This window comes from Phalaenopsis equestris, unplaced genomic scaffold (genome assembly GCF_001263595.1).
Source record: "Phalaenopsis equestris unplaced genomic scaffold, ASM126359v1 Scaffold000761, whole genome shotgun sequence".
In the NCBI taxonomy this organism is placed as follows: Eukaryota; Viridiplantae; Streptophyta; class Magnoliopsida; order Asparagales; family Orchidaceae; genus Phalaenopsis; species Phalaenopsis equestris.
The window spans coordinates 4,891,398-4,908,927 of NW_018165201.1; the positions used below are offsets into that span (position 1 = coordinate 4,891,398).

General features: G+C 36.4%; 1 protein-coding gene across 1 annotated transcript in view; it reads left to right on the top strand.

Moving 5' to 3' along the window:
• Positions 1-55: 55 nt before the first annotated feature.
• LOC110030799 (autophagy-related protein 2) overlaps positions 56-17,530 on the top strand; it is a 33,650-nt gene continuing 16,175 nt past the window's right edge. The window contains exons 1-5 of the mRNA XM_020733721.1: positions 56-386; positions 2,442-3,538; positions 11,714-11,862; positions 12,524-12,822; positions 13,230-16,433. Coding sequence (XP_020589380.1) covers positions 192-386; positions 2,442-3,538; positions 11,714-11,862; positions 12,524-12,822; positions 13,230-16,433 — 4,944 coding nt within the window. The 5' untranslated portion in view covers positions 56-191. The remainder of the gene's footprint in view (positions 387-2,441; positions 3,539-11,713; positions 11,863-12,523; positions 12,823-13,229; positions 16,434-17,530) is intronic.

Sequence of the window (17,530 nt, forward strand, 5' to 3'; positions counted from 1 at the left end):
ACTTCCTCACCTGAGGAATATTGCTTCTTTCTTCCTCCCCCATTTTAGTATTTTCTTCTGCGCTTTCGGTTTCATTCTATGGGCAGAATCTCATAGCTGATTGCAACTAACGCCGCCGCCGCAGCAGCCAAATCGCGATCTAAGGGTAGAGACTTGAAGGGCGGCGGCGACGTATAGCGCCGACGCAAGAGATGTTTCGGTGGAATTTCGCGGAGGCGATCTTATCGCGGTGGGCGATAAAACGGGTTTGCAAGTTTATTTTGAAGAAGAAATTGGGGGACTTCATTCTAGGCGACATTGATATTGATCAACTCGAGGTGCAGCTCACTCGCGGCACCATACAGCTATCAGACCTCGCCATAAATGTTGATTACATTAACCAGAAGGTATTTTTATTCCGCTGCGGTCGCATTCGTTTTGGCTTTTGGCGGGGATTTATTTCCTCGGTTCTTTTACAAGAAATCTTTTGTACTCTGGTTTTCGGGCTCGTGGGATGCTCGGTTGCTTGGGATTTAATCAGTTGAATATGATGACTCGATTCTAATTGAGCGAGAAGTTGTTGTTGTGGTAAACTATTGTAGATTTTACAGACTAGTTTTGATCTATAGTTCTCACTCTTCTACAAGGGAGATAGTTAACTATAAGGGTTTGTGCTTGTAGGAAGCCTCTAACCAAAAATATGAAGTCCACTATCAGGGCGAAGTTTTTGGCTGACGGTTTATCTATTACCTGATTTGATTCAATACAAACCAATCGATAATTGCTCGATTATATAGAGTTGTGTCTTGGATGCAACATTGATGAAAATATCAACCGTGGTACACTAACTATTTGAAAAGAAAAATACTTTTAACCTCTAGCAAAGTTTCAATCCTAGATTGTCTTTTCTAAGGGTAAGGTTACATAGAATTTATCCTGAATATGTGCCGAGGTTGTATGGAGCAGGCAATCAAAAGACTGAGACATGGGAGAAGAAGGCGATGCAATAAGCTATTGGAACCATAAAATTTTAAAAATTCCATAAGCTCAGCACGAATAGCTCCTCAGATTTACGAATCTAACTATGATACCATTTAATGATGACTACGCAAGTGGGAGTAAAAGCTATGGACTTTTGATGCCTTAATTACTAAAAAAGGAAGAATGTGGCGTAGTGGAACTATTAGGAAGTTAACGTGATATAAGTGATTATGAAAAGAGATTAGTAGGTGCTTGAAGGGGTGTGACAGGAGATGAATGGACCGAGAGGAGAGAGGGCAAGCTAAAGAGTTATGATTTAGGGTTTGTTTGGGACAACTGCATTTTATCAAAAAGTAGTTGTGAAACAGCTGAAAACAATCTGATGTTCAAAAAGTTGCGGTGACTATTAAATATATATATATGTATATGTATATATATACATATACATATATATATTGAAAAAGTCAAACCGCAACTAGATAGATACCACCACACCTTGCCATGATTGGAGGAAAAACACATATTTCAGCAGTAACTTTTTGAAAAAGCTGCTAAAATGCAATTTACCTAAACAGATAGAAGTACGGTGCGGTACCGCACCGCCACCGCATCGCCGCCTCAAGCAGGCCCTTAATGTTGTTGGACAATTTTGCTAGCTTCAGTTGCTAAAGTTGTTCTCACTTTTTTTTCAATGGTTGGTTGAGCAAACCAACCATATAAAGTCCAATAAATTATGTTGGTCACATGTTTTGATAACCCCACAGCATATGACACCGACAAATAGAATGTGAAGTGCGGTACACACTAGAAACTTACCCTTTTTAAATTATATTCACCTTTTGTGACGGCCTTTATCTGCAAGCGAAGTTGCCTTTGCCTCTCAGTACTTTACTGTACATTCCATTAAAAAATGGTAACTAAATAAAATTTTTTTGATATAAATCCTTTAAGATTTTGTCCTCAGGTTTCTATTTCCTTGTGCTTTTCTCTTATATTTTTGAGTGAATATGTTATATATGAAGGTTTGACAGAGAAGATTTAAAACCTTATTGAAGCTTCAGTTTATGTTGCTCAAGTTTCCATGATTTTATGTCAGTAATGGATTTGGATGTCATGTTGAGTGTTTTAATATTTTCCAGTTCTTATGCTAGCCAGTATCTTGGTAAAAGAAGTTTTCTTCAAATAGCAAATGCTGTAAGCAGCTACTTGCAGCTGCCTTTTCCCTTTGTGCGTTTAAGTCTAATAGCACTTCTATAGAGTTGTTGCAAATGTTTTTGCAAAGAACATCCGCTACTATAAGATACTGCAATCCTGGATATTCATATCATAAATAGGGTCTTTTACATACATACCACTGAATTCCAATGCACTCACATATCTGACACCTAAATCTTTATATTTATTTTATAGCAACCTGCTTTGCCATTATTAATCTTATTTATTTTCTTCCTGATGTCTCATGGTTTTCGACATATCCTTAGTTGGCTGGGGCTGCAGTTGTGTTGAAAGAAGGATCAATTGCTTCTCTGTCCATTAAAATACCATGGAAGCTGCAAAACTGTCAGATAGAACTTGATGAACTTGAACTCGTGCTTGCTCCTTTCACGGGAAGTAAGATTCAGGCATCTAATAGCTGTTCTGAGTCAAGTAGTGCTGATAAACAGCAAGTGGAGTGCCATAGCCCAGACAAGAATGAACCGGGAATTTGCCGAGAGAGTTATGGCTCAGTTTCTCTAGATATTCATGAAGGAGTAAAGACAATTGCTAAAATTGTGAAATGGCTCCTAACTAGCTTTCATGTAAGGTTAAAAAATCTTATAGTTGCCTTTGATCCTTGTTTGGAGATGGATCAAAATAGATTGCCAGTTCACAAATCATTAGTTCTTCGGATTGCGGAAACAGAATTTGGAACCTGTCTTTCTGAAGATGCTGACAGAAATCATATTTCTAAGTCGGATTGCCTTCTTGGAATGGCTAAACTAACAAATTTTGTGAAATTTAGAGGCGCGGTAATTGAGGTAGTTAAGATGGCTGACATGGATAAGAGTTCTTGTACTCAGGATAGTTTACAAACTTTATGCAATGAATGCAGTTCAAGTAGCTCACCATTAGGATATACAACGGCAATTTTGACTGGTAGAAGTGAGGGGATCTCAGGAAGAATGAACATAAGCATTCCTTGGAAAAATGGATCTCTTGATATTCATGAAGTTGATGCTGCTGTCTGTTTTGATCCCATTGAGTTAAGACTGCAGCCCAACACGATCGAGTGGATTATTATTGTATGGGAATCTCTTGAATATGCAGGCAAAGCTGCAAGAAATTGTGCTCAGTTTAATATGATGGATTCTTCTTGCTTAAATTCTAGATTTCACAGTTCTTCTTTGAGAAACTCTACTATGCTAGGTGCTGATGTAACAAATCCAAGCAGCAGAAAAGTTTCAGAGGAATTGCCTTTTGATTTCAATGGAGAGTCATTTTTTGATGATCTAATTCCTCGAACACATGTTATTCATGATTGGGTGCCACTATCATTCGAAGAAGACCAAAAAGAGTTGGAAGAAGATTATGGAGCAAGGTTTTTATTATTTAACAGAAAATTTATTTTTTGGTTGCTAGAATTATCATTTTATACCAGCATCCGTTAATTCATTCTGCGTTCTGAGAATTTTTTTAGCTCATAATGTTGAGATGTTATTCATGAATTTTCTGTTTTGCCTCTGCAATTTGCGCCTTTATAGAACTTTTTTGTATATATTTAATAATTTTGTTTTTATATTTACTGTTTTGTTCAATCTAGTTGCAGGGCTGATAAGTGCATTATAAGGATGCTTAAACACACATGTTTTATTCCAACTGAGAAGTAACTTAATATATTCATTTGAACATTTTGATTATTTATTTTAACTTGAAATGATTTTTCCTATGCCAAAGTTAAGAAAAGTTATCATAGCAAGGCTGCGTTGATAAGTGCATGTTGAGAGAGTGTAAGCACAACACTTTTTTCCAACTTTTTGTTAGTGTACGTCCTTGTCTTCCATCTCATAAGTACATTATTTATATTCAATATAATTCTTGATAATTTTTTTAGCCTGAGATGATTTTTTCATTAAGTATTGATAAGAACACTTAGATCTCTAGTTATCTTATTGTATAGCAAATCTATCTCTACGATCAACAGGCCCAAACCTGATGCAGGACAAAGAAGAAAACCTTATATACATAAACTGTAGTTATCCATGCAAACAATTAAGAGTACTTAATTGGCCATAAATAATTTTATATGCAATCATCAATCATTATCATTCTGGACATCATGGAATTAATAAGGGTTACAAGGATAAGACCACTTTTAGATGCAAATCGAATTTTATGCAAAACCCACATTCAAATTTTAAACTATTCTTGTCCATGAAAAGATAAAAACTTGTCAACATAATTGAAGTATAACAGGCACGATTTAGATTTATGATGGCCTGATTTAACTTCTTATGAATCTATGGGCATTTTGAACTTCTGTGGATTGATTTCACCTATTTGAAGGACTATACTGTAACTCTTCTGGGGTTGAGAAGAAAGACCTATACTGTGGTAACTCTTCTGTGGATGCAAAGAACTATCTTTCTATGATTTAAGATTGATTTAGTTATCAAAGAATTTAGGGGCTAGCTTTTGCATTTTCCATTCGGTCATTTATGTAACATTTGACCAAAAAAGTATGCTTACCATTTCTTCTCAACTATCATTTTTTTTGAAATAATATTTTTAGCATTTAAAAGGCAAGAATTGGAATGATAGGATATGTGGAAGCAATGGTTGTAGAAATTTCTCCTCGGGAAGAATCAACAAGCAATTCTCAAGTTTTAAACTTTTCGCCATGGTAAACGATTGGGTGACCCAATCTTCACCCAATCTAAGATTATGAAAAATTCTAACCAAGGAGTTGATGGGACATGGTATTAATTGTGCATGCCAATGTATTATGTACTAGTTTTTCTAGTTTGGCATGCTTGGCACTGACAAGCAATCCTCACAGTAATCCTTTTCAATGAGGGCTAGCAGAACTTACACTCCAGTAAATTTATAGTGACCCCAAAGAGAGATTTTGAGAATGTAAAGCTTGCTAGCCTTATACAAATATCCATCTCAGTTTATAAAAGTAGAAGCCATGAGGACTATATTACATATCCTTGTGATCATGATAAGTGAAGATCAGTACATGCCACATACTCATCTTGTATTCTGTTAGACTTATGCACATTAATGTGTATCAATGTTAAGATTAATAAAACTTGAGATAGTTCATAGTTTATTTTGAATGATAGATTTACCTGTCCGGAGAAAGGTTAACTTTGAAGGCATTAAATCCATTTGTTAAGCCTATTACTTATTTTTAAGTTTTTTATATTTTAATTTTTGAAAATTGGAAATAATTTTTTTTTTTGGTTGCAAATAATGCAGCTTAAGGCTTGTGTACACCCAAAAATACTAAGGGAGGACTTTCCGGCCCAACTTAAGATGAATTTACCGGTTATTAACTTGAAACTAAGAACTATAGCTTTCGATACTTACCCATAAAAATTGAACATCAATGATAGATACAGTTGTTGACCAATCAAAGATTGCTTTCATTTTTTTAAGGATAAGACACTATAAAAAAGTATAGCTTTTGACATCATAACTGCTCATTTTTTAGGCTAAAGTATAACTTCTCTTGAACACTCTTTAATAAAAAATGATCAATATGCTCAATTGTGGTCAAGTTATAAATAAACGTCGTTCAAGTTTAATAGCAAAAATTTACCAATGAACAAAGTTATAAAAATATTGGGCACATTAAACAATCCAAAAGGCAAAATGAACCATTCACATAACCCATCAGGTGTATTCAAATTTGTTCTGTATTCATTATCTGAATTAATTCAGATTTGATAATAGTACCCATTTCACAAATTAATGTTTTAAAAGTATAGTAACTCACCTGTCATGATAATTATGCAATCGAATTTAGGTATATGGAATATGCATTTTTTTGTAATTTTCTTTAATGCTCTACTATCAATACATATATTAAAAATTATCTTTTCTGACATTAATAGTTGGGACATCATATGGATTTAAACTTTCTTATACAATATCTTTATATGCTAATCCACCTGCATGTTGTTCGAGCTTAGCATGCTCGTTGGGTTTCATTCCATTAAGTTATCAAGTCTGCTACTGTGTATTCAACATAAAAAACGATGGTGTGCTGAATATCCCTGATGAGAGGAAGCTCATTGGGTTATTCATTATGAGTAATATTTTGAAACTTGGATAAGAGGACTTTAACCACAAAAAGTTTATGTTTTTAGGAAATATGATGATTTTAGCCATAGCTTATTAATTTTTTAAACATAGCTAATTAATTCTAATCAAAGCTATTTTTTGAGATTACATTAATGTAACTACCATCAATAGTTTATTTGCGTCTGTCATCTTTGCAAGTTGTATAAATTAGGGAGATGCTAGTGCATTTTCAACCTTCAAAACTTGTTGGGGATATACAAATGCAACTTATATGATACATTTGTGTCAGATTGTCATTGATGTATGAACATCCTCATTGTGGTAGAGGCTTTCATCGGTGAAGTCCTTAAATTCTTATAGCTCATTGGATTTTAAATTCTCTGATCCCTCAAAGTTTAATATGAGAGCATTATTTAATGTTTTGGCCCTTCAAACATCACTTGAAGCAAGTGAATGGCAAATTGCTAACTTTGTTTACTTGGTACATATTTTTAATTTTGCATAGACTTAGTTTTGATAATAAAACTTTGAATGTTTGATCATGTTGGAGTTGACTATGCTTAAAATATAGAGTTTTCAACTTAATTAGAACTGTGTGATAACCTATTCAAATTAGTTTGTGATGAAAAAAGTGGAAGATGAAAGCCTACTATATTTTTTTTACTCAAAAAGCCTTGTGAGAAGGGCCTTTTTAGCATTATTAGTATTATATAAACCATTTCTAATGTTATATTAAGATGAATGACATTAATAGATCTTATAGTCCATTGATAGTTGTTCCCAAAAATCTCGCAGCTTGATACAAACTCCGCTATCTGATTGATTGTAAAAATAATTGATTAAGAAACTTCCTTACAAATCACGAGAACCTCAACAAAAAAAATTCTATGACGGAGTGATGAAGACTTTTGCTTAAAAAATCCTTTCACTCACCATATATTATGAATAATGAAATTCTAGTATGTTTTTTGGTAAATTTAAAACATTTCACTGTCATCCTTCTTATAGTAAATGGATAAATTGTTCATCTCAGACTTACGATTTAGGTAAACATTGAGGCCATGAAGGTCCTTGAATAGGAGCATCAAGTTTGATGGCAGTTTGGCAAGCACGAACATCAATATAGGGGCGGATATGGGTGATGATAACCAAAGTGGAGTGACTAGGTGAATGAAGCCCGTATGGGAAAGGGCATCAAAAGGATAAACAACACATCGGAAATGAGATGCAGTTGAACCATCGCTCAAATCCCTTGGATATAACCCTAGAAGGGAAAATGTAGACTTCGACAGCTATCACAAAATAAACACAGCAAAAAACTAACTCTGGACACCAACGAAAACAAATAATAAGACATAGGATAACTAGACCTGGATTCCACTCCCCTTGAGCGACGCTCCAAAGCCTTTGAGGGTTCGACCGACACCCATACTTCTTAGACCGGTTTGGTCCAGGTGTCCCTAGGATGCCCTACACCTATCAGACTCCCCGCGTTAGATCCCGGGGTTAGGGGAGCTTCAACCTGATTAGTTGAAGCTCCCGTCTCCTCATAGTATGGGGTTAGATTGTCATTTTGAAGGTAGAAAAAATGCTGTAATCTTCTGGAAAGTCAATAATGTTGCCATTGTCATTCATATTCTTAAGGATCCTGAAAGGTTCATCTGTTATGGGTTCAAGTTTTCTAAAAGATTCCATAGGAAATCTCTTTTTCTACAGTCTGATCCACACTACATCTCCCCACTGAAAGAGTTACATTTTTCCTGGTTTTATTAGATTGTGTCTGATACTTTTGGTTCTATTTGGCTATCTTTTTCCAAACCTCTTCATGAAGCCTCTGAATCTCCCACACTCTAGCTTCAGTATCCACACTAACTTCTGAAATGAGAAGAAATGGTACCAACTCATGTGGGGTGAGTGGATTACACTTATACATAATCTCAAAGGGAGTATGCCCTATAGTCTTGACTCCCAAACCTATTATAAGCAAATTCAAATTGGGCTATAATTTGATCCCACTACTGATTCTTCTTCCCTAGACTCACGTACAAGACAAGGAGTTAGAATTACATAGCAGATTAGGCATACATGCTTGCTGGTTTGAGTTTTTAGCTATCAATCATCACATTGTGAAAGTTGGCTAGTAGTGGCTGTATCATCTCTGGCGGCTCAGTCTCATTCTCAGTCCCTTCTATGATGACTAAGGCCATCGCTATTGGGGCCTGCTAAACTAGCTGTAGAAAGGTGACACGTGGAACTACAGTCTCTGCAATGTGAGTATTAGATCCTCTAGACTCTCTGATGGAAAACAAAAACTGTGTTTTCTCTCTTTTGTGAATTAGCATGTGTTCTTGAACCCATCATGCCGATTTCTGCGATCAAACTACCACAGTCTCTCTAACAGGATGCGACAAACATCCTTGGGTACAACGTCACACCACACATTATCCTATAGTTGGTCCACAATAGAGAACTCTACCAAAAATGCTGATCTACGTGTGTCACATTCCCCTTCTTCAACCAGTTCAAAGAATAGGGTTGAGAATGTTTTTGAGTAGCCAAGTCCAGCTTCTTCACCATAAAAGTAGAGAGCATATTTTTACAGCTCTCTCCATCAATAATAAGGTTGCATACATTCCCTCTAATAGTATACCTGGTGCGAAAGATGTCGTGTCAACCATGAGGAATCCTTCCTCGGTTCATTCTGCAGAGCTCTCTTCACAACTAGCATCTCACTTTCATCTCCATGGAGCTAGTAATCCTCAACCTATTATTTGTTGCCTTCTCCTCGCTCATTCTCTATCGCACCTCGCTCGATTAAGGAAACAACTCTGCTAGTAGGGCAACTGGAGGCGATTTGTCCATATTCATGATAAATGAAACATTTTTTGGCTGGAATTTTGTTGGATGTGCTGCTCTTCTCAAATTTCTCGCTCTGATCAACTTTGTCATTCCTCTAACCAGTCTTCACAACTCCCCGTGCGTGCTTTTGCTAATACCTTCAACTGTGGGTGGCTGTCTGAATAAAGTTGGATGCTTGCTTTGGTTTTGCCATCTTTTCACCTTCAGTGTTAAGGTTTGAAAATCAGTCAACGACCAATAAAGCTATAGCTAAATAACATTGCTGATGGATTGCTTTAGTCATTTCAAATATCTGGCTATAGTGTGCTCCTCTAACTTTGTCAGCACATATTTTAACATGAGTTGCTCAATCTCTACTGCGAACTCCGTCACCGATGACTGTCTCTATTGTAGGTGGTGGAGCTTCAATAACATGTCCTGATGATAGCATATGGGTAGATACTTTCTCCGCATCTTCTTCTTCATCTTCTCCCTAGTAGTAATCTTGTACCTAACTTCTCTCTGTCACACTCTCTTCAGATTCTTCCGCCACAAAAAATTCATTCTTCAACTTTATGATAACAAGCTTCGCTAATTCTCTTAACAGTCTGCAACCTTTTAATGAAGTCATCAGAATTCATTCTCCTCTCAAAATGCGATAAGTCTACCTTTATTAACATATCTTCATATCCTTCAAAAGTCACTCCATCCCCCAGGCTCCTCTTCTGATACTGTTTCCCAAAGCATCTTGACCTATCCTCCTATTCACTGGAATCATCCCTACGAAAGGGATTCAAATTTTCCTTCTTCTCTTCTCTTTGAATCTCACTATCCCGATCGAGGATGGTCTTTCCATGAGTCCCTTCCACAATTTCAGCAAGCCTTTGCTGAAGTCGGTTGATTTCCCATTGCATGTCTTCCATTGTAAGTTCGTGATCGACTTCCAACACTTGTCTTCTTCGTAGCATGATTAGTGTTTAGGTTTGGGAAGTGAAAGAGGGTGTACGGGGCTTATTTAAGGCAGGGGAAAATGTTTTAGGTACGGATAGGTCAAGATTTGGCTATGGTTTGGTTGGTTTAGGTTATCCTAGGATGGAACTAGTGTTGGCCTATCCATGATCTAAATGATACCGTGGTTTAACCAAATGCCAATGGAAAACACAATTATTGCTGAATTTAAATATGAAATTATAATAAAACAACTGGAACTTTGAAATGGCAACAAAAGCAACACACAAAACTAAACTAGGGCGGATCTAGGTAGGGGTGTGAAATTGTGAATGATCCAATCTTGAACCGATCTAGGGTTGGCTTGAAATCAGATCGTGGATTGATCCAATAAATTTCGATCTGATCCAGTGCGAATCTATCCAATTTTTGAGCTAGCTCAAGCCCACAAATTTTTTTTTTTTTTTTTTTTTGGGGAAAAGAGGGGATTCAAACCCCTACCACTCCGCTCAAGCAAAATGGAGCCCACTAACTGAGCTGGCAATGCGTTATGCATGTAAAACTAAAAATTTAGGTGTTATACATGTAAATATATAAGAATTTATTTCGATCTCGATCCGAACCGAGAACAGATTGAAGTAGATTGGATCATTTAATTTGGCTCGTAGCTAGGCTTGAATGGTTCGAACGATCCAATTCGAGCTAAAATTTAATCTAATTTTCGAGCGATTCACAATCTTAGAGACAACCCTAGATGTAGGGTGGAGGTGGTGCAGACTAGGGATTTGGAAGGTAGCGGGGTGGTGGAAAGAGGCGGTTGACAGGCTGTTTTCCAGGCTCCGAACAATAGGTCAACAATAGTGACATTAGCGGTAGGGGATGGTTCTGGGTGACAGTAGCAAGGAGGAAGGTGTGGGTTGTCGGAGATGGTTGGGTCGGTGCTGAAGGGCAGAGGGTTGCAGAAAACAACAGCTTGGCAAGCAGAAATAGCAAGGTAGGGGTGGATCTAGGTGATGGCAGCCAAAGTGGAGTGGTGAGGTGAAATAACCCCATGCGGGAAAGGGACGGCGAAGGACATCGAATGGTAAACTTTACATCGGGAACGAGATACAGTCGGAGCACCACTCAGAACCTTTGACTACAACCCTAGAAAGGAAAAGAGAAACGCTAACAGCTCTCTCGAAACAAACACAGTCAAAAACTAATTTAGACACCAAAAAAAATAGATATATGAACCTCAATAACTAGAAGTGGACCCCACTCCCCTTGGGTGGCACTCCCTTCTTGGACCGGTTTGATCTAGGCATCCTTGGGACACTCTGTGCCTATCAGACACCCTGTGTTAGTAACACACCTCTTAGATAAATGTCTAGGGAAATTTACATACATACCACACAATTCTTATATATTTGCATATCTAACACCCAATGTTTAATATTTACACTCATAACACTTTGGTGTCATAAATTTATGTATGATTTCACTTTTAAAAATATAGTGACTGGTATTTTTATGTGATGTTGAAGATTTGAGGGGTATGCAAGTAAATATGAAGTTTAGGTGCTAGATATGTAAATATATAAGAATTGTGTGGCATATATGTAAATGCCCAAAATTTTTATTCTTTCATAGGTGATTATTACCTACTGGGGTACTAATTGATCAATCTGCCCTGCAGCATAGATGAGTTTTTTGAATGCTTTGATGGGTTGCGGAGCTCTCAGGCAAATTCTGCAAATAGTGGGCTATGGAACTGGACTTATTCAGTTTTCAGTGCAATTAACGTTGCTTCTAACCTTGCTTCTGGTTCCGGTCAAAGGCTTCCAGGTATTTTGCTTGAAGATGGATTTTTGTGAGGCATATATTTTCATCTGCAAAATATGACAATTTCTGCAGTCATGCATGATGTGCTATTTTATATTTTGCACAAAAATATTGTTTTATGCTTTGAGTTATATTTAAATTTATTTGAAATTTTCAATCTTTGAATTAGAAAAATGTTTGATGAAGGTTTTGTACCAACTTAGTTCATACGAACTTAATATTGAATGGGTGGCAACTTTGTCATGGATGACTAACTAAATGCAGTAATTATTTCTTGTGGCATTAACATACATGGCACACAATTCTTATGTATTTACATGTCACACACCCGTGGAAACAAAGCGCTTGTATCGGGTGTTGCCCTAGCGCCAGCGTCAGAGGGTTTGAGATCTCTACAACCTCACACCTATTTAGTAAAGGTTTTAGATTAAAATGTGTGAACTCCAGTCACAATGAGGCACCCTAGTTGTTTCACAATCTTTATTTATGATTTTCTAAACAAGTTTCCTATCACTGTGTGAAAAACCTGAAAAAATTTTAGCAGTTTTGATAAATTGCATATTAATTGGCATATTTTTTTCTCCCTTTTTTTATGTTTCTCCCTCTTTAATTTATGATTTTCTTGATAAGTATCTTATCACTGTTTTCATTGCTATATGTGCAGAGCAACATGTTGAGACCAGTTTAAGAGCAACTGTTGCAGGAGTCTCTCTTTTCCTTTATTTCCATGACAAGGAAGGGAATGTTTCCGATCAGTTTTTTGGCAGTGACAGGGATGACAACAAGTCATGCCCACTAGATCATTTGAGACCTCTAAAAAGTTGTACTCAAAATTCCTTATCAAGTGGGCAAAGCCTTGACTCCTATGCAAGCTGTTTTTCTTCTATGGCTGAACCTAATTTGACTGGTCTAAAGATAGACCATCTCAAAGCAAACAGTCAAGATGTAGTTATTACTTTTCAGGTTAAAATTTAACACTGTAGTAGCATTTTCCCACATGATGTCTGGATTATGGGTAAAGTGCCAACATAGTCCCCTAACTGTTTACATGTAGCCATTTTAGTCCTGAAGTCTATAAAAGTGCCAAATTAATCCCAGACTCTTAAACTGGAGCTGAAATAGTCCTCCGTGGGGCTATTTCAGCCAATCTTAAAAGAGTTTGGGGGCTAAATTGATAATTTTATGTACTCCAGGACTAAAATAACTCACTACAAAGAGTTGATGGAATATTTTGACGCTTTTCTCTCTGCATTATTATTTAGATTTCAATAATTTCATCATCCAGTATGATTCTTTATTGGCATTAATTTATTCTCAAATCATCATCATGTTTTCCTCAACTAATTTAGTTTCTCTGTGAAAGCAAACAGATTGGCTCACGAAAGAAAGATTGTAAAATATCAGTCAAAGATGTCAAAATCGACGAGTACTATCAAAAAAATCATGTCAGGATGTTTGGCTTTTTTGATAACATTGACCTGTTTGATCAGATGCTTATAAATAGAAGTCTGAAACAAAAGGTTCTGGATGCTCTTCCTCCCTTTCCTGTTTTTATCCAGGAGTATGATTTAGAAACAACTATTGAGCGCAATATTGAGAATATCAGTGAAAATTCTTCCTCTCAGCAGGGGTTGATTAAGGTTGGACTCATGGAAACTTCAGGTGATTTTAGCTTCCATTGTGTTGTTAGTGTGGCAGATCCAAGTGGAAGTTCAGTGTCTTCAACTTCTTTCTCTTTGAATTTTCCACCGTGTGTTCTGTGGCTCCACTTTCATTTGATAGACTCGTTACTAAACCTCTTCAGAATGGTTGAAACCTGTTTTAAGAGAAGTGTTGATAACAGAGATTTCGTAGTTGAAAACTCATCTCGTGATATAAAATTCTCGCCTCATGATGTAAAACGTAGTGATTCTTCCATAAAGACTGTTCCTAGAGCAGATAACGTGCAAGGAAATTTTGTCTTTGCCCGCACAAGGATCATCATTTGCTTTCCTCTGCAAAACATGGAAGATTTTAGGCATTTATATCTCATGGATAAGTTCATTATCCTTGAGCATTTCCCACCGCTTATTACTGAAGAAGTTTCAGAGGTTTCTCCCCGTCCACTAAAACAACTTGGCGCATCAAATGGTAGTTCTTCAACCCCAACCCTTTCTTTGCATTTTGATGTAGGGACCCTCGACATGTACTTCACTAATTCTATACCCAAAGATGCTATTGCTGACCAGTCCAGTCCATTCAAATTAAAAGAAGTCTCTGTTGTGAAAATTCTTTCATTAACCAACAGAACAGGCGATAAACTCTCTGGAATTAGTATAGTTTGGCAGAATGGTCCTGTAACTGGTCCTTGGATGACAAGCAGAGCTTGGAGAATGGCATCTACGCATGACCGAAGAAGTAGGAATAAAGTCGCCGGAAAAGATTGTGAATTTTATTCTGTGGCAGCAGTTGAGGACATTGAGGAGATGTGTTCCGATATTCGCCAGGAGTTGATTCTTAGCTCCGGATTTCTGCTTTGTCTAGGCTTTGCTACCATTCAGCTCAATCTCCACAGCCATGATTATGAAAGATTGAGTTGCCTTTTAGATATTGTCATGCAGGGCTTGTCTAGTGGAGGTTCTTCTAAATTTGGTGTCTCTGAGGAGGAGCGGATTCTATATAAACATGATTCATCTCAAGCTACTATTATCATGGATTGTGATATATTGGATCTACACATTGTATTTGATGAGGTACCTGACTGCAGTCTTTCGGTTCAAAAGGAGCTAATTGGTTCATGGAATGGTTTTAGGCTCATAGTTGAGAAGTTTGAGATAATGTCTGTTTCGAATATTGGTGACATTAGCGGCACAAACTTTTTTAGGCTCATCCATGGAGAGGGACGATTATGTGGTTCCATATTCAATGTTAATGACTGTACTTCTTCAGCAACCCATGATGTTCTCTTAATATCTTGCACGAACTCTGTTAGCAGGCGTGGAGGTGGTGATGGTTCTAATGTGCTGTCTTTCGGCTCTGCTGGAACTACAATTACATACCTAAGTAATCCTCATTTATCTCGTAGTCATACATCCATTCTCATTCATTGCGGTACAATCATAGCACCTGGTGGCCGTCTAGATTGGATCGGCCATATATGTTCCTTCTTTAGCTCGCCTTTCGAAAAAGAATCATCGAGCAGTGATGTAAACCAATCAAAGCTTTCTTCAAATTGTAAAACTTACGAGGCATCTTTTTTCCTTGATTTAGTGGATGTAGCTCTATGTTACGAGCCTCACTTTAAACATGATGATGCATATGTTGGATGTGATGATACTGAACAATTTGTGGGCAGCCTTCTAGCTGCTTCTTCATTCAGCATATCTAATCATGCCAAATCAAACTCTGCAAGTAGCGAGTACAATATTCAGTTACGGGATTTGGGACTTCTTATTTGTCAGTCTTCAGGCTTGAACAACGACTATGGGAGTTACGATGTTAATTATCTGCAAAAGATGGGTTATGCCAAAGTTGCTTCGGCTTGCCTTTTAGTGGCTGTTGTGAAGATTTATAGCTTAAGGTGGGAAGTTAAGTGCTCCGACTCGCATGTCAATTTCCATACTTGCCATGATACGACTCATGGACTGTTTCGATTGATTGCTCAATTGCAGCAGCTTTATGCGCCTGATGTGGAAGATGCTCTTGCACACCTGCAATCTAGGTGGAATAGTGTCCAACAAAGTCTTAAAACAAATGGGTCTGATGATGCTTTGGATAACTCTCATTCTTCTCTTAGTTCGGATTCTGGGAAAGAGCTTTCTCGAAGTGATGACAACTCTCAAAATATTGGGCTGTTGGATGGGATTATTGAGAATGCTTTCCAGTCCGATAATCCTCCTAATCCTAATGTGATTGGTCAGGATACAGTTGATATTATTAATCCAAACTCAAGCTTTCCTTTTGTTGATGCTCTCTCCTCTGTGAAGATGTCAGCTTGTAACAATGGGACGGAAGACTGTTGTTCAACAAGTAACTCGGGATTGGATAATATCGAAATAATGTCTGAAAGGGAAGAATTACTTCCCCCACTAATTGAAAGCTACTATTTTCCGGAGACGATGGAGCCATCTCTGACAGCAAAAGGTAGTCCACCTCAAGAGGGTCAGAGATGGACATATGATTTGCCTGCTCGTGCTGATCTTGATTGTGGGAAGGTTGAATGGTATATTGATAGTTATCCAGTGATAGTAGATAACCATGTTCCAAATTCTGTACCACTTGATTCCGATCAACATTATGAGAAAACTAAGTTTGTGCCCGTTGATTCAGATGCTTCTGCTCATTGCAGAGAAAAAGGGAAAGTGCTTTTTAAGAATATAGATGTTAGATGGAGTATGTTTGCGGGGTCAGATTGGTCTAAACAAATGAAAAGTTCAACTGGAAAGGATGGAGGTATTTCCTTGGAACTTATTTTGTCAGGGTTGAATACTCTATATGCAATATTTCCTGAAGGTGAGATCAATGTATCAAAACTTTCCATCGATGCCCAAGACTTAAATCTCTATGACAAAAGTGCAAATGCTCCATGGAAAATGGTAAGATTTTTCAATACTGGGAACAACCTTAGATGCTTACCTGACTGTATGCTGAATAGAAAATGAGAAAAATGTCAAAATAGTCTCTTGACTATTTATATGAGGTCATTTTAGTCCCATATTCAATAAAAGTGCTAATTAGTTCATAGATAGGGTTATAATTCAACCGAGTTGAATCGAGTATGTCATGGATTGGACTTGGCTTGGTTGAATGATAAGTTGTTCATGTTCAATTTGAGCTTGATCCAAGCTTTCACATCTATGTTCATACCTAGCTCGCTTAAATTTTTTAATGATCACACTTGATTTATATTTGGCTTATATATATATATATATATATATATATTTATATTAATTGATCAATCTAAAAATTAGGATGAATGTTTAATTTTTCATATAATATTAGAACTGGATTTGTACTTAATGTTTCATATAAAATTAGTAATCAAGTTAAAAACTCGAATGAATATTTGATTTTTTATATGAATATATTAATTAATGATTTTACAAATATAAATAAATAATTAACTGAATAAATTTTAAATTAACATGTCACTAGTTTATACTAAATAAATAAAATATCATATAAGTTGTACGTAGGCCATTTGCAATCAAATAATATAAATATTTATTAAAAGGTTAGTTTATTTAAATAAAAAATAGATTAAATTTATATGTATGTTGATATTAAATTATAATATATTATTATTAAATATATAATTAAATAAATTATAATTAATCAAATTTATTTAAATAAAATATCATATAAGTATAGAGCATTTAACAAATTACTTGTTGAAGAACAAATGAGCCTGTTTATGAATATTAACAAGCGAGTTAGACTTTTTTCAAATTTGGTTCATTTAGCATTCAAGGTTTAAAAAAAATGTTAGAACTTGCTTATCTACTAATTTGAACAAATAGGTCGATTATGAGTCGAGCCGAGTTTGAGTTCAAGTGCGTTGGTTCATTTACAATTCTGTCCATAGATCTTTAAATATGGGCTAAAATAGTCCCCTTTACTGATTATTTAAGCCCCTCTTAAAAAATTATGGGGACTAAATTGACACTTTTATAGACTATAGGAATAAAATAGC